Here is a 23,030-nt window from a genome sequence, read left to right as displayed (position 1 = left end):
AGAACAGAGTACGCATTTGTTGTAGCTCGAGCCATTGCTAATGCGTTCTGAATTCATCTTGCATCTATACGTGTTGCACTCAGTTGCAGCATATGTGTAGGCGTCCGAAAACAGCAATGAGCCACAAATCGAGCATCATCAATTCCTCCATCACTCCATATCCGGTGTTATCTCATTCCCACTCAACCCCCGTACCCCACCAATCAGCACCCGCCGCATACATTCGGCGCTCTTGACTCTGATTTCATCATACGCCTCCGGACTATAAAACGCCGTGTGCGGCGTTATCACCAGCCGACCCTCCAGCCATTCCTCCTTCCTCCGATACGCCCGAATCAGCGAGTGCACGTTATCGTCCGGAATCGGCTCCAGCGGCACGACATCCAATCCCGCGCCGCTGATGATATCCTCACGCATCGCCCTCTCCAACCCGTCGAGATCCACGATATCTCCCCTTGCCGTATTCACGAATGTCGAGCCCTTGGGCATCAGTCGCAACAGGTCGTACCCCACCATCATCCTCGTCTCGCGCGTGCTCGGGCAGTGCACGCTCAGCGTGGTGCTGCGCGCAAACAGATCGGTGATGTCGCGCGTGCGCTCGACGCCCATGGATTTCTCGACGCCGTTGGCCACGTAGGGGTCGTAGAAGAGGACTTTGAAGCCGAAGGCTTTGGCGCGCACGGCGGCGGCCATGCCGATGCGGCCGAAGCCCAAGATGCCGAAGGTGCTGTCGCGCAGGCGGCGGACGAGGGGGGAGTCGATGTAGAGCCAGGGGGCCGGGGGGTTGTGGCGTTGCTTCTCGTGGTGGTCGATGATGCCGCGGCGGAGGGAGAGTGCGAGCGCGATGGCGTGGTCGGCGATCTCTTCGGTGCCGTAGTCTGGTGGATGATGTGGTTAGGTGTATTGGGGAGGTCTGGCTATGTTGGCACGTAAGGGGAGGCTTACCTGGGATGTTGCATACGACCACGCCGCGGCTCGCCAAGGCCTCTCGGTCGAGGAGGTCGTAGCCTACGCCCATGCGGCAGATTCTGTTGTGATCTCAGTGAACTGGCGAGGATTTCGTTGTCTCATCGACGTACACCTTCAACCGTGGAAACAGCGCCAGATCCCCAGCCGTGAACGTCATCTTGAGCACCATGATTCCGTCCACTTGCTGCCTAAGAGCCTTGTCCATGTCAGACCAGGGTTTCTGGTCCGCCATACCTGGCGGAGAGAGGAAAGTCTGCTTGTAGTTGATGATGTGCTGCTCGCCATCCTTGGGCTTGAAGATCTCCTGTTCAACTACATCGTCCTGGTTCGGGTTGGTCAGTTCTGCGAGTGGCCTCGGTTGATCATTATCATCAAGGTGTTCGTACAGGATAGAGCCCATCGGCTTGCACGATGGTGTAGGTCGGCGTCGTTGAGCCCATGTTCCCGGTTTGCTGTCTCTGGACTTCGGGGAGATATTCAAGGCGAAGATAACGTCGGACTTGCTGAGAATGTTCCGGTCAACGCGGTAGATTGCAGATGGGTTTCCAAATACACAAGACACTGAAGACGTATTGAAGGCCCAAGGGTGGTGCTATGGCACGTATATTCCATGGCACAGGTAGGCATATTTTCCGCTGCAGAGTCGTATTCAATCAATCGTTCACTCACTCACCACTGTTTGTCAAATAGACCCGTAGCAATTTGGGAGGTACTCTGCTCCAAGTGGCACGACCTAGGACTCGTGGAGTCCATGTCGGGACGCATTGGACGGCATTGTACAGGCAGGTAACTTGTTGGTTTAATCCGAAGCTCCACCTAAACCATTTTTCCATTGGACGCCTTTTCTCTGCTTGGCTGCCTCATTCGGTATGGAGCCTGGTTCGGAGTTCAGCGCGCAACCACTAGGGTCACTAGCGTGGGGTAACGCTCTAAATGTATCTAGGACTAGTCTCGAGGCTCAATTTCTCTCCCGGCCTGCTCTCTTAGGTATAGGTCTGTTTGGCGCCAATATACCTTGAGGCACGGTCTTCCCGACGTTCTGGGAGTCGGGTATGTTATCCATGGTAGACAGAGATCACAGGAACTAGTCACAAGTTGGGTGCCATTAGAAAACACCGTCGTAGATCACAACCTTGACCTTCGTGCTGTATCTAGAGAACGACAGGCATCGCGATATCTCGATATGCAGAAAGCCAATACTCTTCTGCGGAAGCTCAATACGGACCAAGGGCATTCATTTGGTGCTTGGCAGACATTCGCTGGTGCGCATCTGGCAAGGACTCTATCTCGAACTGGTGTCGACTGGGTCTTGATAGATTGCGAACATGGCAACATTGGTGGTACGTTTCTAGTCGTTGCTGTTATGTCCTCTCTGACGTGGTGTTAGATAACGAGATGCACGACGCGGTTCATGCCGTTGCATCATGCGGCGCGAGCCCCATTGTTCGCATTCCTGAAAACCAGGGATGGATGGTGAAGCGGGCTCTTGATGCGGGAGCACATGGCATCCTTGTCCCAATGTTGCACTCGGTCGACGATGCAAAGAAAGTGGTGCAAAGTGCTAAATTTCCACCTCGAGGAAAGCGAGGTTTTGGCAGTCCCTTCTCGGTTGGCGCCTTCAACACAAAGCCTCCACTCAGTGATTGGGACTATTTGACGACTGCAAACGACAGCCTCTTGACGATCGTCCAGATTGAGACGCAGGAAGCGCTGGACTGCGTAGGAAACCTAACGATGGTGCCCCATAGGGCCTATGCTGACATGGGATACAGGTGGAAGATATCGCGAAGGTTGACGGTATTGACGTGGTCTTTGTGGGACCATTCGACCTCGGCAACAGCATTGGCCACCCCATCCGAGAAAACTACGCTCCAGAACTAGAACAAGCTATTGCTCGGATATTGAAGGCTGCACAGCAAGCTGGAAAGAAGTCTGGCATCTTCTGTGCGGATGGAGATATGGCCATGAAGTACGCGAATATGGGTTTCCAGATGGTTCGTACCCCTTCATTGCGCTTCAGACCAAAAGGATCTAATTTACATCTAGATCTCGGTTGCGGACGACTTTTCAAGCATTTCAAAAGGCGTTGAGACTGAACTGTCCAAGATTAAACACGCGTCCTCGGTTGATCGGAGCAAGTTATAGAAGATAGGAGCATAGTCATTGCAGAGAGGTTTTGCAATCCGAGGTAAGGTAATCCTCTCCAATGGTCATCATTGTGGACGTTGCGCGATTTGCGCTACCTCAGACCTTGCGATGCAGCGTCCAACCCGCAACATGCACCCTCACAACCAGTAATGCACTTGTTGCTAGAACCAGCAGGCTCCCAGCGAAGAGCTGAGTTCCTAGCCAGCTTCCACTCTGTACAATCGCCGCCGCCACTGGCGGACCCAGCAGCAAGCCGAAGCTTGAAACCGCAAAAGCATTCCCCATTCGTGTGCCCGCCACCTTCGGGTCAGGACACAGTGAGGAGATGACAAAGGCGGGCATGGATAGGATGCAGCCAATGAAGAAACCATAAAGGCTAACAAAGACGATGCAGCCAGCCGTACTAGTAATGCCGATCCAGGAGAAGGTGAGAATAGTGGCGACTGCCATGCAAGGGACAAGGACGTTGATGCCTCCCGTACGATCGGCCACGATGTTCGGAGCGATACGACCGAGGATTGACCAGGCATTGAGAATAGGAAGGAGGTATGCGGCAAGGCTCTCGGACATGATCTTTTTTGCTTTTCCATAGTCCTGGATAAAGAAGATAGGCGTGTACTGCGCGGCGAGGCAGAAGAAGAGGGCTAGAGTATAGAGTCCGTATGCGGGCTCGGTGATGAAAGGCTTGACATCGAGCTTGGGGGGACGTCTCGTCGTTGGTCGAATGCGAGCTCGGATGATCAAGACAGGAATAATACCAGTCCCAATGACGATGAAAGCCAGGACACGTACAGACCACCCGAAAGACAGGTTTCGCAGAAGATTTCGGAATACAATCGGATAAATGACCCCCCCGAATGCACCCCCGCTGGCAGCGATGCCATTCGCCAACGCTTTGCGACGGTTGAAGTACTGCGGGATGACGGCGATCGCAGGCAGATACAAGAAGGCAGAACCGAAGCCGATCAAGACACCCTGTGCGAGCATAACCTGCCAGTATGCATCACAAATACTGACCATGAAGTACCCAAAGGCAGTTATGGCAGTCCCGGCGATGACGAGCGTCCGACAGTAGCCTGCATCCCACAGAGGCCCAGCAAGGAAGCCGAAAAGGATGAGGACGAAAGGTTGAATAGAACCAATCAGTGATATCAGCGCAGGAGACTCGCCTGAAAACCGTGTCTGTGAGTAGTACGTCTGGAATTCGCCAAAGGCATTCGTGAGGCCGAACGTGTTGAACCATGCCCAAAAAGACCCGAATACTTGGAGCCATGCAGTTAAGCCGCCATCGGGTGCTGGGTCGGCGGTTGGCTCTGGCAGCTTGTCGCGTTCTTCTTTGTCTTCTTGCGCAGCCGACGACATTATTCGATATATGAAGCGCAGTCTGACTAGTTCTCAAACTTTGTTCATATTGATACAGCATACTCTTGGAATGCCTCCTGAACGAACTTTATGTGCGCATTTGCGCGGATGTGCTACTGGTTCTGGGAAGATTTATCAGCATAGCAAGTTTTCGGATTTGGAATACGCGCACCATTGTAGCTTGAGCACGTATTGAATGGGGGAAGGCGGGTACAATTCATGCCTAGGTAAACAAGGAGGTTGATACTCGGCATTCGGCAGTCGGTTCACGGGCGACGGTCCTTCCGCCGCGGCTGCTGATTGGTCTGGCTGGTGACGGGTACCGCTGTCCGTAACGCTCACCATAACAACTCTGATCTCTACCTTGACACAGTATCAGTGCTAACTCCACTACGATCTGTCAGCGAGCACGAATCGTTCGCGCGATGCCTACAGGGAAAGAAATAGACTCATGACGTCGGTCCTGTTTTGGTTCCCCTGTGTGAAGACATGCTTGGCGTAAGGCAATCACTACGTCGAACTTCCCCATTGCTCGACCATTGCCGAGGAGACTCTCGTGCCGCGGTTAGGCTCAGACACGCTAAATGACGGCAAGCAAAGAACACGCCGATGAAGTTCTTCAGAGCTTTCGCAAGCGGCGGCCTACCCCAGCCTGCTACCCATGTTCGAAGCGCAAGGTCCGTTGCAAAGGTGGCCGGCCTTGCGGACCATGCACGGCAAGAGGCCATCCCGAGATCTGTCTTGATGGTGATCAACACCGGCGCAGCAAGCTCGCAGCTGCCGTCCCGTTATCCGCTCATGAGACTGGGTCCAGGTCTGCCGCAGAGACCGACAGGCTGGGGGAGCAAGGCCAGACACTCAACTCGACGCCAGCTGGTTTAACAGAGCTGCAACCCGCAACCACTCTGTCGCCCTCCGAGCCTCGTGTAGGCAAGTTCTCCGCCATGAACTTCATCCGCGGAAGGCTCAGTAGCGCACACAAAGTGCTTGATGAAGACATACATCCGAGCATGGGGCTGGGAAACACAGATCTTCAGGGCCCTTCTTTGGCGCCTCTGGGTGCCGCATTCCAGGGCAGCTTGCTGCCTCCCAGCCGCGAAGAAGTGTTGCAGTACTATCCAGCATTCCGTGACTGTATCATGCCACTTTATCCCATTGTTTATGACGTTGTGCTTTTCGAATCAACCATGTACAAGGCTCTGAAGGATCCTGTAGGGCTTAAGCCGGAGCAGGTGGCTGTGGTAGTAGCTTCACTCGCTCTCGGTGCACAGTTCGCGGAGCTTGGCCATCAAAAGTCCCGCCGCCAGATCTCCCTGGATCTTATTCACAGGTCAAACGCATATGCCCAGCAAGCCAACTACATCTTTCGACCCAGTCTGGAAGCCGTGCAGGCTCTACTGATGGTTGGCATGGCGTTACAGAATGTCGGACAGTCCGATGGCGCCTGGGCTCTTCTTGGGCTCAACTTTCGTCTGGCCCAGACGCTAGGCTTGCATCTTCTCAGTCCTGATGAGGGTGCCGGGGCCACGCTTTGGGGCCTTATCGTCTGGCAGGACGCGTTCTTGTCGTGTCGCTATGATCGCAGCCCATTATCCCATGGATCGGGCACCAAAGAGCTGAGCGGCCGCTACGATCTGTCATACTTCCAGGCAATGAAGACTATATGTGCGCTTGACAGCGGCGTTCTTCGACAGCCGCAGTCGTGTCGCTCGGACCCGAAATACGTCTCGAGCATTGTTCGGGACTTGGATGAGCTGCTAGGCCGCTGCAGTGCACACCTGCAAGTCGGGGCGCGACCACGAACAATGCAGCAACGCCTCGAGCAGAATGCCCTACAGTTGCACCACTCGCTGTTCTTGGCAGATCTTTGCCGCCCAATGTTTTCCATCGCTGCCATTGACGCCAACAAGATACAAAAAGAACTGCGAAGAAGAGGATTCAATGCTTTGATAGCAAATATCGAGGCATTCCTCGAAATCTGTGCATTCAGCAACATAGCGCTGAGGTTATGGTCAATGACACAGGCTACGGTGACATGCGCGCTCGTTCTAGCACTCATCGATTCACGAACCACACATCCCACGGTTGTACCTCTACTGAGAAGGCTTGTCAAAGCATTGAAGATGGACACGGGATCTTCGGACCCAACTGTCAAAGGCTCCGTTCACAATTTGCCAGGTATCTGCCTGATGCGCATCAAAGGAGCTGGCCTTCTCGAGTCTATACTGGATAACCCACAAGACACGTCGTCTACTTCACCCGAACGGATGGACATTGAGAAGGCATCAGCTGCAACAGATAACGTGGCACCGTCAACACCAGAAGGTCTGCCATTCGCAGAAGATCTGGCCTGGCCAGCAGAACTTCCCTTGTTCGATCGAGGTTTTGCGGATTCGGTGTTGGACTTTGATTTGGATCAAAGTTGGTACGAAAGTATTACAGGGTATGGTTGAGCTAGCGACAGGTTGAACGCGCCCTACTCGTGACTTTGATGAGATATGGAGACCATATATTCATGATTGGCGCGCAAGATCTTAGATCAGCTTGTCGTGCAATAGTACCCCCCAGGTACGTACTTGTAGACCATGGATTTCCTTCACTCGAGGCGGACTGCCGTGAGCACTCTTGTGCTCGATATTCTCTTGGCGCCAAGTGTGCGGTATGACGCGCTTCTGGCGCGTTGCAAGCACCATGGCTGCGCATTCAGACCTCTGGATCGGTTCGGATCACAGAAATTGAGCTTTTGCTTCCCGCTTTGAGCATATCCGCTGCGCGATGCAAGGCGTCTCTATTCGTCAATGGGATCATAAATCTATGGTGTAGTCCGGGGAGTTGCCAACGTGTCAACCTGCCGCTCCCGGAGCGGAGAAAGTAGCACGCGAGCGGTGAGACTTGAGCTGGCCTGAGCTATCGTCTGCTGCTGGACGCTGCTCCTGTCTCACTGACTACAGCAAACATGCCTTTCAAACTACCGTCGAAATTGCCATCGAAGCTGCCGTTTGGCTCCGGCGGCGAGCCTGCTAACAAGCCCAAGGAGCCATCGCTTGACGATGTCCTTCCCACTAAAGCCCTCCGCGTTGAGCTTGTCGTCCTCATAGCCCTCTGCACCGAGGCCATGCGTAACGGGCTGAACGCAACCTTCGAGAGAAACAAAGATCAGAATAAGTCGGAGTATACGTCCGCCCTGAATCGCGATGATCTCTGGGGCAATCGCGCAGCTGAAACTGTTGTGCAAGATGCTGGCGTGGCCTATCTGAACAACTGGCGAACTGATGTTCTGCGAAAGACTGGTGAGGCCCTTGGCGTGCAGTCTGGCGACGTCAAACACCGCAAGGACGCATATCTGGCAGAGACTCGAACTACAAACACAACCATGCTTGACGGTGGTAGTCGAGACACCTGGTTACCATTCAGGCCTGTTCAGCCTCCGTCCCTGCTTATGCAGGAGCTTGACGATTCAAAACGAGCCCTTGTGGTGGGTGCCGTCCTGTTCATTCTGCTGAGTCTAGAGAACTACCCTGCGCATTCTCGGGTACTGCTTTTGTTCCTGTGCGAATGCTTTGACCTTCCCGTGGACGTCTTGAGCAGTGCCGAAGCGACTACAGCATTGACCCTGCTCAAGTCAGCAGAGTCCTCAGGCGTCGACACTTCCGTCCAGACCGATGAAGCCCGGCTAGCACAAGCCGAGAAAAATCGCCAGGGACGAAAGTGGAAGATCGGTCTGGCAACAGTAGCCGGCGCCGTCGCCATAGGTATTACCGGCGGTCTAGCCGCACCCCTTCTGCTTGGTGCTGCTGGAGCTATCATGGGTGGAGTCGGCCTCGGTGGTCTCGCAACACTCCTGGGCGCGACTATCGCAAATCCTCTCACCATTGCAGCTCTTTTCGGCGCTCTGGGTGGTCGAATGACTGGTAAGGCCATGGAAGAGTATGCCAGGGAAGTCGAGGACTTTCGCTTCGTACCTACCAAGACCAAGCCCGACGGTAAGGAGGAGCAACACAAGCTACGTGTGGCTATAGGGGTTGCCGGCTGGATTCAGGAAGAGCATGATGTTATCCAGCCGTGGAAGGTCTTCTCGGATGCTGCCCTCGAACCTTTCGGTCTTCGTTACGAGTTGGGCGCCATGACGAGTCTGACCGCGATGCTCGACACACTTCTGAAAGACACTGCATACTCAGTTGCTCAAGCCGGTGCTTTGAAGTTATTGCTACCCGTCCTTTCTGCTGCTATGCTACCTGTCACTCTTATGAAAGCGGGTAAATTCCTCGACAACCCCTTCACAATTGCCATGGAGCGAAGCGACAAGGCCGGAAAAGTGCTTGCGCACGCCTTGATCGCTAAAGCTCAGGGTGAGCGTCCAGTCACGCTAATTGGCTTCTCGTTGGGGGGAAGAGTCGTCTACGCATGCTTGCAGGAACTTGCAGTTCATAAAGCATTCGGCTTGGTCGAAAGTGCTATCCTAATTGGAGCGCCGGTCCCCAGTGATATGAGCACCTGGCGAACGATGAGGGCCATGGTGGTCGGTCGGTTACTCAATGTCTACGCCTCAAAAGACTACCTGCTTGGGTTCCTCTACCGCGCACGCAACGCTCAACTGGGTGTCAGTGGTCTACAGGCAATCAATGGTGTGCCTGGCGTCGAATCGGTGGATGTCAGTGAGACCGTAACCGGTCACAATCAGTATCGCCTTGCTGTCGGCAAAATCCTCAGAGAGATCAGATATACCGATCTGGACCTCTCCCGTGTTGAGGACGAAGAACAGGAACTAGAAGCAGAGAAGATCAAAGAGCAGGCGATCTACGAAGAGGCGAAACGCAATGGACGCCTACAAGGCGAGGAAGACGAGAATGGTCAGCTCAAGATGTCTGATGCTGCTGACCTGGACAATGGTTCCGCCAAGACCGGAGACATCCCTGCTTCTATGCGCGATCTACAGGGCTTGACCTTGGATGAACCACCGGCAGAAAAGCAACAGAAGCCTGAACCAGCACCCATTGAGCTCCCTGTTCCAGAGTCTGAGGTACCTAAACGCAAACCAGTTCCAATGCATGAGGAGAGGGCGCCACCATTACCCAAGCGCAATGCGGAGCCTCTAACACCCACGAGCTCTGAGGACGAGGACGAAGATCACCACCAGCCAATCACCCTGACGGATCTTGAGCCTGAAGCTGTGCCCGATACCCCGCCTCGTCCTGGCCAGAAGCGTTGACAAACGTATAACATTTGGGACTCCTCGATCCACTTGGCACAGAGGCGTTCCCTGGAAGCTTGCAGATGGAAATATCCATACCTATTGGCAAACAGTTACTAAGAACACATAGCATCTTGCTTGTCACTACTTGCAACACGAAGAGAGGGGTCCTATTCGTAGGCCCAAACTTCTCTTTCGTCAATGGGGAAATGTGATTGCTCAAACACAAACCGATCGCGCGAGACCGCAAAGCGATACATTAGAGTCGTCAATATCTAGTCGATGGTCTGTCTTCGGCATACAATGTAACATCTCCCAATGCATGGCTCGTCGAGCACATTCTCCACACATCATCCTCGTCACCTACAATGCAGCCTCCATCGAATAAGCCGCAATGCGACTGGCTTTATGGATTCCTTGTTAGTGACGCAAGACGTGCCTGGTATCACGGTACTAGTGCAGTCATGGCCTGTCCGTGACATCCTCCAAGCAGACATGCGAGTATCACAAGGGTTGTCCCAGAGGGGTCCTGTCCAGCCGGCGTCACGCAGCATCACCTGCTGCCTCTATCCACGAGACAGTCGGGGCAATACAGACAAAGTAATGAGACTGTGCCTTGAGCGTTCGCATACAGTCTGTTATATATATCGTTATCTCATCTCTTCCTGTCGACCATCACCATCCCTTCGAGCAAGACTGTATCACTATCCGAGCCCTTGATACCCCACGCACCAGACACTTTCAGCTCAAAGCTTTCCACCACGTGCAAGAAAATATGCCTTCCTACATCACTGGGTGGCGTAGAGCGGCTGAAGTTTTCGAAATCCTGGACAGGTTTTCGCAAGGCGAGATCATACAGCATATATCTAGCGTGTACGGCATCCCCGAAGCCGATCTCTCCGCAAGCGCTGCCATGGTAGATTGGTGATCCTCGATGTTGACTTTGGGGTCCGGAGTCTGATTCTGGGATATATATTGCGACAATACGCCACTAGCTTCGCGAGTGGTTTGTTGAAGATCGAGAACGAGGCAGGCAAAATGAACGCGCTAGACCGGTATGACCGTAGGATAAAATCAGCAAGAATACATTGACTAGATGGCAGATGCTCTTTTGAGATGTGCGTAGAGGAATGTCTTGACTTGGGGTGCCAGATGACTCTGACATCGATATGAATCTGGCTTGTGTAATGCAATGCCGCAAAGTCTGGGCAGAGTATCAACACCACTGGGTCAAATCCAGCGGGACTATCTTGTCCCACTGTTTCTTCATCCTTCCCGGAGCTGTGCTAACATAGCCATCCAAATGCTGCTACACTGAGCAGTAGCAGCTGCAGTTTCAGGGTCGTCCGCGGCGATGCTTTGTTCGTCGTTGATGTCGGTGGTGACGTCGATGAAGATGATACAGCCGTGGGCTCGTTTGCCGCCTTCAAACTTGCAGAGCTGGTAGTCGGCTTGGATGCTGCTGTGGCCAGCACCGAAAACGAGCTGTCATCGTCCCCCGTGGCTGTGGTTGCGGTTGCGGATGAACCACTCTCATATGAAGTCGTTGTCGCTGTCACGTACGCAGCTGCGTATGCGGGCTCGACAGGCGCGTTAGCCGTTGCTGCGCAAGACACTAGGGCGTCCTGGTCTGTTGCATCCCTATCAGGCCTATCCGCTCCCAGGCGCTGTGGCTGCCATAACCAACCCTGCGGATCGTCTAATCCATCAGCCCTCGAAGGTACGGTGAAAGCAGTTGGCTGAGAGTAGTAGTCGTGCGAGAAGGTTGCACCTGATGTCGTGACGCAGGTGGACTCGCCGTCGTCGTTGAGCGTGGAGAGAATGCCGCTCCAAACCCATTGCTGTGGGATGACTTGGAATGATGTGGGAAACGCACTGTCAGTAGACCTCATTAGCGTATGCCCCTGATAGACCCTAGAAATCTTAGGATAGGACTCACATGTCTGTAGTCATCGCTTTCCCATCCCTGGTATAGGACACCTTTTGCGTGCGAAAGCCGTCATTGTTGATATTCGTGGGTAAAGGAACCTCGTCATCGTATATCGTGGATGTCTTCGTTGTACCGAGGTCGGTGTTGATGATTTCGATTATAGTGGCATGTGTGAGAGTGGTACTGACTGAAATAGGTGCCCAGCCCGCTATGTAGCCGCTTGGGAGACCAGAGAGCCGGCAGGAAGCCGCGCACGTATCATCGACCATATTGGAGTATGTTGGAAATATAGGATCAGGCTGATATAAGTCGACTGAGAGTGCAGGAAGCGTATACGTTGTCCAGAAGTGCAAAACTCCTCAACCATGTGCAGCTTTATGGTTAGATCTGAGTTCTATGTCGAGCGTTGATGGCAGCTCATATGCTCGAAAAAGTCGTGGTTATTCAACCCCTTATTCACCGGTTTGTACCCGGCCTACGAGTACTTTTGCTAGCGTCGTGGCCTGATATACGCTGCAGTGGACCAGGGTATCGCGGATTTGGTCAGCAGGAATGCTCGGGATTAGTCTACTGTGCTACTTCGTAACCTGGAATGATCTGCGCGTGCCCGAGGTTAAGAAATTCTAGTAATTCGTGTTCGCGTCCGTCTCAAGATATTCCCTGTTATGGCAAAGTCGGCCCCCAGCACGGAGGGTCTGTCACAATCATCGACTCTTCTAGGCGATATAATTTCGGGTTTGCCTTACACCTTACCGCAAAGAGTAGTTCGGGACTTCACACCCAATTTGCGAGCCTTCTCCGGACAGCTTCTTCTCAAAGCCCCCACGGGCCGTTTAAACCCTTTCGGAAACATAGCCGCGAGACTTATCCTGCGGTGAATTACGCACATTGTATTCTGTAGATCATGTTCTCACCCAGGGCGCTTGTTGAAAGTTACCGTAGTCGTGGCCATCGCCACACAAGGCTACGCAAGGCTATGACGACAGGGGCGTACAGTAGGCGGCAGGGATACCAAAACACCACAAAGGGAAGTCATGTAGCGATATCATGGCTTTATCTGGTGTCGTCGCTGGTCCGGCAGGCAATCTAGTAGCCGGTCTCCAGGCTTGCAGATCAGCGGCGATATGTTGTTGAGGTGGAGAGAGGATTTTTTGTATGCGTTTGCCATAAGAACTTCCTGCCATGTTCAACCCCTGTATTTCGGATTAGGTTTTACAGGGGCCACCCCGAGACAGCTCGCCGATTTGCGCTAACCTTGACCCCTGTGACAGGGGACCCCGGCCATGATACCGTTCATCATGCATGTCGTACATGTATTGGGAGCCGCTGCGAAGGATCAACGAACAAATTGATGTCCTGAGTCATCTAGAGAACATTCATATATCAGCACGACTGAAGTTCGTTCGTCCTTCATGCCCTATAGCCTCACTTAATCACTGTCACCAAAGCTTCCATCAAGGACATACTTCAGCTGTCTATCTCAACGTCTCAATGTCGTCGATGATCCAGTACACTTCTTTTAGATCACTGGCACACTAATCAAGTCATGCCAAACAGCCCAGTGAAGCGGGTTGGCCTGTTGGTTACGCTGCGCCAATTCGGAAACAGAATACTGTCAGGGTTCGACACTCCAGGTTACCGGGCAGCTGTGTCGAACACGAAGCTTGACACGTGTAGTGTGATCTCTGTGACCGCACTCTTCGTCGTCACAGCATGGTTTTCTCAGGCTACCTTTGCATTTCACTCCGCAACCTCTTCACAGTACGTCTTCGCCTCATTGCAGCAGACGCAACTAATGCTCAAAACCTAGGACGGGAATCTGGGGCGCGCTCGGTTTGCTTGGAATTTCGGACACACTGGCGATCCTCCAAGTCCTCCAAAGCCTTCTGACCACAGCATCCCTGGCCCTGCTGCTCAACAGTTTCGACATACTCACATGGATACTCACCAAGCGCGACACGGGCATAAGAACCCTTCGTCTGCTTGGCTTCTCGTCTGTAACTGGTCTATGGGGCACTCTCGGTTTGCTCTTCAGCCATCATACCAGCACTTCCGATAAGGCATTGATCGCGGTAAAACTTGGCCTCCTAGCTGCTACTTGGCTCTCAGGAGTCGTACTATTCGCCAAGACCGAGATTGTGGTCGTCAATCAGTCGATCTCATCTTACAATGTCACCGCAGGCATTGGAAGTTTCAAAGGTGCATATGTTTCCGAGTTCTTGCAACAACTCCAGGAGACGAACGCAGGGTACAATCAGACAATATTACCATATTCGATCATCAGAACTTCCTCTCAGCTAACGATCAACCCAAGACATTCATTGAAGACACCGCCCGTCACTTGCAACAAAACCCTAGGGTGCGATTCGTATCTCCTCCCTGGTGGACTTGCAATGTCTACGCCGTGGCCGCCAACGGACCATGCAGACCACCCTCTTATCACTATACATAGTGCGCCTGCCACGCAAATCGATTTTGAACGTGATCAGGAGCAAGACCAATCCTTTGACGTTGCTCAAGACTGCCTAGCCTTTGGCTCCCAGGGGTTTCTGGTGGGCATGCAATTCTGCCTGGCCAAAAGCAAAAGCAAACCGAACTCATTGGCCGCAGGTATGTATAGAGCTCAAATTTTCGTCGTTGAGAGCTTACGTGATCCAGGTTTATTCGTTTGCACGCAAGGAGCGGAGCACGGTGAATGTGTTACGAAAACAAATCCGCCGAAACTTCTCACAACTTTCACAGCATATCAGCGCCACGCCACAGTCACATCCGCGCGTGATCACATGACAATGACCGCAATACGAGATGTCTCTGCACCGGTTCATCAGGATAATGTCTCTGTCGATGCGCTGAAATTGGCATTTTCCTGGCTCTTCAACTCTACCGCCGAGGGGATCCCGATGCCTTCCTCGGTCACACAGTACTTCTGGTCGATGCAGGATCAGCTTGACAATGATTATTGGTCCATGGAAGCATACCAGATGTTTCAGAGTCTACTGGCGTTCCCCTTCTGGCACTTCAACGAGAACAACTACGGCAACGTTCGGCTCCAGTCGGATACAATGGTCACTTCACTACCAGCAGAGTTTTACACATTTGCGACGGTGGAGAAACCAATGAGTAAGATTTCGATTGATAGGTATAGAATACCCTCCCATCGTTGCCAAATATCGATTCTTCCATGACTAACACAGACAGGGGCATGTTCATCACTTTCTGCATTCTGCAGGTGATTTGCATCAGCTGTTTGTGGTCTGCACTGATTTGCCAATGGATATATCACCACGGAATGCCCACCAAATCGTCTTATCCGATAATCGACTTTACAATGAAGACCCAGCAACGCTGTGATCCACAGGCCTCGAAGTTGATTAAGGCTACAGCCAGCCCGACGGGCGACGGTGGCATAATCGACCGCTATGCAGACGACAACCTGATCAGGCAGTTACTCAAAGATGAATATACTGTCCTTCGCAACATTGGGAGCAAATAGCTCCACGGATAGTCCAATGAAGATATGATGATCCTAGATCCAGAAACCCATCGCCAGCTATGTGAGACATCGTCGTCTAAGCATATTGCTCGATCGGGACTGCAACAAAGCCATGCACACGAAACTTTCGATGCTAGCCCGGGTGCGCCGCAGCTCGGAATCGACCTTCCCACTCACTAAATCAGCGGCTTCGACCAGAAATCGACATGTGATAGCTGCGAGAGCATCGAGTAGGAAATCGATTCCGTTCTGATCAAACCATATGGCCATCTGCAGCTGGAAGACTGCCAGGCGGCGAAATGCATGGCGAAGATTGCTTCGGGCGTCGCCTGCACTGCAAGAAAAGTCGATATCACGACGTCCAAGGGACATTGAGGACGGAATGAGACCCGGACGGCTGAAGCGAGCAAGCACATCCATTGCGAGAGACCTGGACACGTCCATCCGAAGTGCCTTTTCACAACACACCAGCGGTAGCTATCTGCCCTCACATTTCCGCGAGGGGAAGGGCTCGTAAGTATCTGCACTGCGGACTGCCCCCCCCCATGGACTTAGCCGAGCCTCAGATCGACGCTTCCCTTTATATCCAAGTCCAAAAATCCATTCATGCAATCCAACAAACAACATCCTCGCCATCTTCCCCAACCGTTCCTTCAAAAAGAAATTAAAGCCTCCCCTCCCCCTCCCCACTCTCCCCATGCACCGCACTCCCCCTCACACTCTCCTCGCCCAACTCATGCCGATGCTTCTCGGGATACACCTCGACATGGCTCTCGAACCCATCGTCGCTGTCCGCCTCGCCCAGAAACGCGCTCTGGCTCGCGTCCACGGCCTCGACTTTTCCGTGCGCGTCCTTGTGGGCTTCGAAGCCGTCGTCGCTGTCCGCCTCGCCTAAAAAGGCGGCGTGCTGGGCGTCCAGGGCGGGTTGGGGTGGGGGGTCGGTGGTGAGGTTGAGTTCGTGCAGGTCGTTGGAGTCGGATTCGCCGAGGAAGGCGGCGTTGCGGGTGTCGAGGGGTGTCGAGGTGCCTTGGGGCGGCGGTGGAGGGGTGGAGGCGGTGGTTTGTTGGGTGGTGGAGTTGGGGAGGGAGGTGGCGGCCGGGTAGGCGAGAGGGGTGAAGTGGTGGAAGGGGCGGGTGTTGCTGTGGAAGGTGATGGTGAGGCAGCGGAGGGAGGTGGAGGTGGTCGAGGGGCGGAAGGCGGTGAGGAGGTTTGTGAGTGGGCGTGTGCGAGCTGCCATTGTTGCTGAGGGGTCGAAGACAAGGTCTTTGGCGTGGAAGGGCCGTCACTCAAGCTTAATTGTATACTCTGAGGTTCCAAAACGCAGAAAGCGCAGTCGCAGCCCTTTTTCTTGTAGCGCCACCAAGGAGGGGCCGGGCTCGTGATGTTATGCACATCCTTCCCGCAATCGTCAGTGACAGGGCCATGCTGCGTTGCTTGCAGTGAAATCTGAGGATTCCAATCACGACGGCTGGTGGCTTCTGGCATCGTATCCAATTGGATGTTCACGGAACACGAGCCAGGGAGCCAGAGATCGTTCAGGGAAACTTTTGCGGGGAAGCTGAGCTTTCAACAGCTGCTTTTGGGGGCTCATCCCTGCGCGAGTGACGTTGACTGACGGTCATGTTTACTCGCAATTTCTGCATGTATGGTTATTTGCATGTCACTTCATCTTAAAGAGTTGCGCGGGAAACGACTCGATCCGAGAAGATATTCAAGACTGTCGACACACTCCTGGCCTTGAAGCTGGTCAGCTCAAGCTTTCTTGGCGCGTTCACTGCCTGAAGGTGGATCCTATCCCACGAGCCCCCTCTTCCTCCAGCCAAGATGCGGCTCATTCAATCTTCCAACCCATCATAGTCCTCTTGCTTCATCAAGGCCTCGATCTGGCGCCTTCTGACTCCTACGTTGCCTCCATCAAAGATCGGAAGCACCATTGCATCTTCCAACAGACCCGCGAACGGCAGATCTCTCCTGTAGGCACTAACACCGACCAGATTGATGGCATCCTGCACGCTTGCCACTGCAGCTTCCGAACAGAAGATCTTGCTCTGATAGCATAGCTCTGCACCCAGCTTGGCATGCGGAAAAGCAGCGGCTGCTCGTCGACACAACGACCGTGACGCCTCTAGGCGCGTTTTGATCTGCACCAGGAGATCAGCCACGGATTGCTTCTCGATCATATACTCGTTGCTGCCGCGCTTCTCGGTCTTCGCCCAATTCAGTGCAGCCGCGAATGTTTGACGCATGATTCCAACAGCCATGGCGCCGACAAGGGCGCCCGAACCGGTGAATGTGGCCTCGACAATGCTGGCCCCAGCACCGGGAGGAGCAAGCAGATTTGCTTTGGGGACGCGAAGATCGGTGAAGCGAACGTGAGCGCCGTTGACGGCCGTGTGGCCTAGTGTAGGTGGATGCTCGATGACGGTGTAGGCTTGGGGCTCGTTGGCGGCGATGTCGTCGCGAGTGACAAGCAGCAGTGCGACTTCTGAGCGAACGCCACGTGGAGAACTCGGGATTCGGCAGACGACACAGTGTAGGTCAGCGCCGCGATCATCCCAGCCGGAGCAGTTAGTAGCCCAGATCTGCTTTCATTAGCTTCCATCTTAGATCCATCGATGTTGCTTGCCTTCTCGCCATTCAAGATGTAATGATCGCCATCCTCGACCGCCGTGGTGCGGAACCCCTCGCCAGAGTCATCCGCGAAGTTTGCGCTTCCCCATGGCTCTGAGAAGACCAGGCTGGCCAGTGGTGCACCCTCGCCCGACAAAAAAGGAGCGAGGAACTTCTTCTGTAGCTCTGGAGTGCCGCCAAAAATCAGGGGTGTGAGGCCGAGACCGGTACCGAGGATGGTCAAGCTAGCACTAGTGTCGACAGAGTACAGCTCCTCAACCATGAGGGCCATGTCAACGAAACCGGCCGAGGTGCCACCTAAAGGTGCTGGGATCTGCGCTTTGAGCAGTCCAGCAGCAACAGCGGCTTGGTAGATGGGCTTTGTTGACCGGAAGCGTTCCTGCCATTGCGACGCAGATGTTGCTAGGGAGTAAGTGTCTCGAGCGGTAGAAAGGTGCTCGCGGGCAAATAAGCGAACCGATTTGCGGAACTCCTGCTGAGCTATCGTCAAGCTGGAGTCTGCCATGTTTGTTCCCTTATTGGAAGGCTTCAAGAGATGTAGTGGCTATGAATGTTGGAGTATTGGAGCAGAAGAAGTGGGCGCCGTGATATTTATCAATGTCCATACAACGCACTCCAGCTCAGGCCGACCATGGTGCACCAGATTGACGAGCCGCGGAGGCACGGCTCGAGGGCACCTGCAGGCATGCCGAGGGGAAGTCTTAGTCAGAGTCCAAGAATATTGGTTGGGGGGACTGAGAGTGTCTTGTCGAAGCTTTCTGCTCGGTTCCACTGGACCTGCCCAAAGAGGAATCTCGTCCCGCTTACCAATGGCTGCAACGGTGGTGGATCTTGATAGTTGATACTGGTACAGAGCAACGTGGTGGAGATGTGAACTAGCAGGTTCTTAATAGGACTTATTGAATCAATCTTCTGCCATGTAGCAACATTGCGTTCGATGTAGTGTACAATGCAAGGCTGCGGCGTGCCAGTGACAGGCTCAGTAGAGCGCCATCTCCTCGAGCTGCGCTCTGCCGTCCTTGAGCCACTCACTAACTTGACCGTTCATGAAACCGTAGAGGAAGGCCTCTCCAACGACTCTGTAGCCTCTGTTCTCTCTGCGAAGAACGATCGGGGTGCGACAGCCTGCTATGATGGTGCACACGTCGCCGGCTCTGGCGGCCTCAGGCACCAGACCCATAATCCCAGAGGTTGGTGTGCAGATAAACCTCCTGTACCAGCAGATCGTGTCAAGGGTGCCAGTAAATTCAGACCAAACACGATGGTCTACCGGTGGCATCTCTCTCGCAGCTTGCTGCATCATACTGTCGAGGAGCAAGGTCACAATCCTCACCACACAGTGAATAAGCCCTATGATATATGGAGGACCAGGACGCTCGACTCTTAGAAGACTACACAAGAACGTCGCAAGCCGGGATCGTCCGTCAGTATAGACTTTACCTCTGCGCTGTAGCATTTTCCAGACCTCTATCGCAGGATCTTTCACCGTATCGATCCTGAAGGACCGGCGATCCCTAGCTTTTTTAGCCAGTATGTCCCACGAATCCGAGATCACATCTACCGCAACGCCTTTGACGTGGAGTACATCTCCAGAGAGTACGGGCTGCCTAGGCAGATCTCTAGAAGCGTCGTAAGTGCCCCACCACGCGAGGGGCACGACTCGAGGTCCGTTCCAAGAAGGAACCCACGAAGCACTGCCGCTCTCCGGCATGTTATCCTGCCATTCAGTCATGGCCAAAATGGTCAGATCACCTGTTTTTTGTATGTACTGTGTCGTAAAGCGTCTGAGACAGTCTCGCGCATTGATTGTGTAGTCGGGTAAAATAATAGGCTCGCCTGAAGGTAATGTAGCAACTGGATGTCCTAACAGCGCGTAGATCCTGTCGCGCTCATCCGAGACGTCGAGCCAACGGCACGACGAGACCACTTTAAGCAAGTCGAGGCTGTTAGTGGGTATGTCGATCAAGAGATGGCGCTTGTCAACCGATCCCCAGCCCTCGAGAGTGTACATGTGAGAGATAGACAGAGAGAATCCCCGCGTAAGAAGCCAGGAACGTTTATGTGTCATCAGATATTGGATGGATTCGAGAAAAATATGCCAATCGATATGACTACTGCCGACGCAAACTTTCGGGCAGCGTGCAAGCCCTATCTCTTGAATCGCCCATAATCTGCGCCAATAGCCATGCCGCATGATGATAGCGAGATCTTCGAATCGTGGATCGGACATAAAGCCCTCCGGCAAGCAAGTCTTGCACGAGCTTAATATGACAGATTCGCCTCGATTCCTCACATCCTCTTCGTAGACGTCCCGAATCTCGCTGATCAGGGATGTGAGGCGGATGCCCTGTGCCTTGGAGCCTCCAAGACACATCAAGACCTTTCGAGCACCGCGATAGACCTCAGCCATGAGGCCTACTTGGTGTCCTTTCTCCGCTTCATCTTCCTGGTTGATACAGAGTTGATCAACCCAGACAACATGAGACTCGTCTCGATATCGGACCTGGCGTAGAACTTTGTTGAGGCTTGAAGTAATAGGAACCAGACAACCATTACAGATGAGCTTGTGGGATCTCACGGAGCTACCCCAGGCATATGAGATGGCATCGTAAGGCGGAGCCGTGGCAATCTTGCAGGTCACGAGGCGACCTCGGAGTAAAGATCTCTTGGTCCCAGGCTCCAAGACGAAGTAGCGAAAGTAATCTGGTTTTCGTACCGGTCTGTAGGTGAAGACCTTGGGTACGTTTGCAGAGGCCTTGGATGATCGAGCGTGAACGGAACCTGGGACGGACTTGACAAGTGGTGACTTCTTCGTGACTGATCGACGGGCTGACCTGGTGCGGGCCATTAAATCGTACTCTAGGGATCGACCACATCCAAGAGAGTACAAGGGTAATTTTCGTGATAAAATGAGTGAGGTCTGCGCGGCTGAGACATATTTATTGAAGATCAATTTTCCAGCTGGGCGGTCAGGCTGGTGCAAGCCACAGGATCAAAGGCCCCTGCATTGCCAAAGTTCCAGTCCAAAAGACCGCAAGGTACTTTCTAGAGACAGGTATGAGGCGTCTACTAGAACGAGCCTTGGCTCATGGCAGTGAGCACCCGATTTGCTCGTCAGTCGACCCATCTCGTCAATTGACTCCCTCCGTCAGCACTCTTGTCCAATCAAACTTCCTCCACCTCTTTCGGAACGACTCGAGTCGAGGGTCATGGCCGCGATGCCATCGCCCCTGCTTCTTGATCACATCTGGCTCTAGACCCAGCATGCCACCGATCACCTCTCTCGCGAATAAGTCGCCTCGAGGCCAACGATCCGGATCTTCGACAATATGCCCAATGCCGCCATCTAGTTCGAACCATACATGGAAATAAGGCATCTCTTTCGCCAGTGACTTCCTGAATGCGGCTCGCCCCAAGCCCTGCTTGCTCTTGGCGAGAGTGTCAATAATCTTCTTGTGCTGGCTCCATTCGTCTTCTGTGGTGAGAAACGCTTCTTGAAAAAATGCTGGCGCGGTCTCCCCCAGGCTGTATGGGAGAGACACCACGTTCATCGCAGCGTGAGGTCTTCGATTAGGCCGCGCACTATTCTCATAGAAGACCACATCGCGGCCTTGATCGTGGTAGAGTCGTGTAAGTGACTTCATGAAATTCCGGATCTCTTCCCATTCATCCTCGTCACATTCAAGGAGATTGGTGCGGTGCTCAATCGGAACTATCATCGCGCCATATTTCGAGAGCTCTGGCTCTGTTGGCAACGTCAGATAGGTCCTCGTGGCGAGAGAAACGACTGGCGCGACTGGTGGAGTTTGTGTATCCTCGTGGTGGCACAGTTGGCAGTTCTCTAGAACCTTCTGGAGCTTCTGGTAATCGCCTACGGCGACATTGCGGAGGTTTCCCTCCGACTTATGGACGCGTTTGGCGAGCTTCGCTGCGTTCTCATCCATGTAATCGAGGTCGTTGTCGAACTTGCCGTCTTTGGCGATACGTTCAGCAAAGCGCTTCGCATCGCCACCTGCTTGATCGCGTGTTCGCTTTTCCTCGCGCACCATGTCTTCAATGGTCATATCCTCGTTGTCTTCGACATTACCACGCTCAGCTCCACGGCGGTTCTGGACAGCTTTGACTTCATTTCGGGGTGCAGAAGAAAGCATTCTATTGTCCATTGCAGAAAGCTGCACCACCGTAGGATCAATCTGATTGAAAGCCGTAACAGCTGCGTCATATTCTTTCTGTAGCTCGTCGACCTTCGGATCCTTTTTTAATCTGGCCTTCATCAGCTGAGCCTTCATTCGGTTCAATGAGGTAGAGTCCAGCTTCGGTGTTGGAGCGACTTCAGGAGCGGGCGCCTTGACGTTCTCAACGACCTCGTCGAGATCATCATCAAGGTCTCGCGTGCTGCTTCTGTGAACGCCCGCATTCAGCTTCCGCTCTTGGTAGAGTTCACCGCTTGGTTTATCCTTGCCCACGTAGCCGTCGCCGTAAGTATTTCGACGATCGAGCTCGGTCTCTTCTTCACGAGCGTCATCAAATTCTCGCAGTGTCTCATATCGCTCAAGTGCCACGTCTTCGACCTTCTGACCCGTCTCTTCGGCTTTACGATAGACAGCTTTCAGCCGGGTCATTCGCCAGTGAGATCCGGCGTCGCCAATCGTGTAATCGACTTCGTGGTTTGCCGGCAGTTTTTTGAGCTCTTCCTGTTCCCTGCTATTCTTGAGATCACGTAAATGATGATTGATCTCTTTCTCATGGATTTTCAGCTCATGGTCCATACCAAGATTCGACGACCGCGGTGGAGATTGCTCGGTCTGCTTTCGCTGGACGTAGTCGATATGCAGCTCAGACGGTGCTTCCATCCACGATGCTCGTTTCAATTCAGGCTCTGCCGCTAGCACAGAAGCTCCCGCAGACCCTTCAGTCTCGTCTTGATCGTAATCCCGCCGGTGTTGGTGCCGTCGATGGTGCGAACGATCCTCGTCATCCTCGTCATGCGAGTGTCTCCGGCGCTTTGAGCGATGGCTGTCTTCATCATCGTAGTCATGGTGTCTCGAGCGACGTCTGTCGCGATCGTCATCCTCGTCACGGTGCTTCGAGCTGCGGTGATGCCTATGGTGGTGTCGATGCTCGGACTTGCGGTCGGATCGGTGACGGTCGCGACGCTTTTCTTCCTCTTTGTCTTTGGCCAATTGCTTTTCGAAGTCTTCGAGCGCCATATTCGCAGCGCAGACAGGCACACAATATGTGTCAGTGGCTATAATGAGTTCACATGTTCACCTGCAAAATCACAAATCTACGTCACATCAAGCAAG

General features: G+C 53.4%; 11 protein-coding genes across 11 annotated transcripts; 4 read left to right on the top strand and 7 right to left on the bottom strand.

Annotated features, from left to right (window-relative positions):
• Nucleotides 1–150: 150 nt before the first annotated feature.
• Nucleotides 151–1,369, bottom strand: HMPREF1541_03441 (uncharacterized protein; the record flags this gene model as incomplete). The annotated part of the gene is made up of 3 exons (XM_008717792.1): nucleotides 151–878; nucleotides 946–1,028; nucleotides 1,080–1,369. The coding sequence occupies 3 exons, from the start codon at nucleotides 1,367–1,369 to the stop codon at nucleotides 151–153; spliced, it is 1,101 nt and encodes a 366-aa protein (XP_008716014.1).
• Nucleotides 1,370–2,152: 783 nt separating this feature from the next.
• Nucleotides 2,153–3,114, top strand: HMPREF1541_03440 (uncharacterized protein; the record flags this gene model as incomplete). Its single annotated transcript, XM_008717791.1, has 4 exons — nucleotides 2,153–2,309; nucleotides 2,357–2,688; nucleotides 2,742–2,963; nucleotides 3,016–3,114. 4 exons carry the CDS (start codon nucleotides 2,153–2,155, stop codon nucleotides 3,112–3,114), a joined length of 810 nt encoding a protein of 269 aa, XP_008716013.1.
• A 99-nt stretch (nucleotides 3,115–3,213) lies between these two features.
• HMPREF1541_03439 (uncharacterized protein) lies at nucleotides 3,214–4,479 on the bottom strand (the record flags this gene model as incomplete). Its single annotated transcript, XM_008717790.1, has 1 exon — nucleotides 3,214–4,479. The coding sequence occupies one exon, from the start codon at nucleotides 4,477–4,479 to the stop codon at nucleotides 3,214–3,216; it is 1,266 nt and encodes a 421-aa protein (XP_008716012.1).
• Nucleotides 4,480–5,063: 584 nt separating this feature from the next.
• Nucleotides 5,064–6,932, top strand: HMPREF1541_03438 (uncharacterized protein; the record flags this gene model as incomplete). Its single annotated transcript, XM_008717789.1, has 1 exon — nucleotides 5,064–6,932. One exon carries the CDS (start codon nucleotides 5,064–5,066, stop codon nucleotides 6,930–6,932), a length of 1,869 nt encoding a protein of 622 aa, XP_008716011.1.
• Nucleotides 6,933–7,435: 503 nt separating this feature from the next.
• HMPREF1541_03437 (uncharacterized protein) lies at nucleotides 7,436–9,688 on the top strand (the record flags this gene model as incomplete). The annotated part of the gene is made up of 1 exon (XM_008717788.1): nucleotides 7,436–9,688. One exon carries the CDS (start codon nucleotides 7,436–7,438, stop codon nucleotides 9,686–9,688), a length of 2,253 nt encoding a protein of 750 aa, XP_008716010.1.
• Nucleotides 9,689–10,936: 1,248 nt separating this feature from the next.
• Nucleotides 10,937–11,869, bottom strand: HMPREF1541_03436 (uncharacterized protein; the record flags this gene model as incomplete). Its single annotated transcript, XM_008717787.1, has 3 exons — nucleotides 10,937–11,129; nucleotides 11,234–11,545; nucleotides 11,610–11,869. 3 exons carry the CDS (start codon nucleotides 11,867–11,869, stop codon nucleotides 10,937–10,939), a joined length of 765 nt encoding a protein of 254 aa, XP_008716009.1.
• Nucleotides 11,870–13,146: 1,277 nt separating this feature from the next.
• On the top strand, nucleotides 13,147–15,093 carry HMPREF1541_03435 (uncharacterized protein; the record flags this gene model as incomplete). The annotated part of the gene is made up of 4 exons (XM_008717786.1): nucleotides 13,147–13,361; nucleotides 13,411–14,210; nucleotides 14,259–14,739; nucleotides 14,799–15,093. The coding sequence occupies 4 exons, from the start codon at nucleotides 13,147–13,149 to the stop codon at nucleotides 15,091–15,093; spliced, it is 1,791 nt and encodes a 596-aa protein (XP_008716008.1).
• A 664-nt stretch (nucleotides 15,094–15,757) lies between these two features.
• HMPREF1541_03434 (uncharacterized protein) lies at nucleotides 15,758–16,330 on the bottom strand (the record flags this gene model as incomplete). The annotated part of the gene is made up of 1 exon (XM_008717785.1): nucleotides 15,758–16,330. One exon carries the CDS (start codon nucleotides 16,328–16,330, stop codon nucleotides 15,758–15,760), a length of 573 nt encoding a protein of 190 aa, XP_008716007.1.
• Nucleotides 16,331–16,928: 598 nt separating this feature from the next.
• Nucleotides 16,929–18,229, bottom strand: HMPREF1541_03433 (uncharacterized protein; the record flags this gene model as incomplete). Its single annotated transcript, XM_008717784.1, has 2 exons — nucleotides 16,929–17,675; nucleotides 17,759–18,229. The coding sequence occupies 2 exons, from the start codon at nucleotides 18,227–18,229 to the stop codon at nucleotides 16,929–16,931; spliced, it is 1,218 nt and encodes a 405-aa protein (XP_008716006.1).
• A 474-nt stretch (nucleotides 18,230–18,703) lies between these two features.
• Nucleotides 18,704–20,572, bottom strand: HMPREF1541_03432 (uncharacterized protein; the record flags this gene model as incomplete). Its single annotated transcript, XM_008717783.1, has 1 exon — nucleotides 18,704–20,572. The coding sequence occupies one exon, from the start codon at nucleotides 20,570–20,572 to the stop codon at nucleotides 18,704–18,706; it is 1,869 nt and encodes a 622-aa protein (XP_008716005.1).
• Nucleotides 20,573–20,855: 283 nt separating this feature from the next.
• HMPREF1541_03431 (uncharacterized protein) lies at nucleotides 20,856–22,934 on the bottom strand (the record flags this gene model as incomplete). The annotated part of the gene is made up of 1 exon (XM_008717782.1): nucleotides 20,856–22,934. The coding sequence occupies one exon, from the start codon at nucleotides 22,932–22,934 to the stop codon at nucleotides 20,856–20,858; it is 2,079 nt and encodes a 692-aa protein (XP_008716004.1).
• Between the last annotated feature and the right edge of the window lie 96 nt (nucleotides 22,935–23,030).

Source organism: Cyphellophora europaea, assembly GCF_000365145.1.
Source record: "Cyphellophora europaea CBS 101466 unplaced genomic scaffold supercont1.3, whole genome shotgun sequence".
Lineage (NCBI taxonomy): Eukaryota > Fungi > Ascomycota > Eurotiomycetes > Chaetothyriales > Cyphellophoraceae > Cyphellophora > Cyphellophora europaea.
Note: the sequence above shows the minus strand (reverse complement) of the source record. Positions and strands in the feature narration are given on the sequence as shown.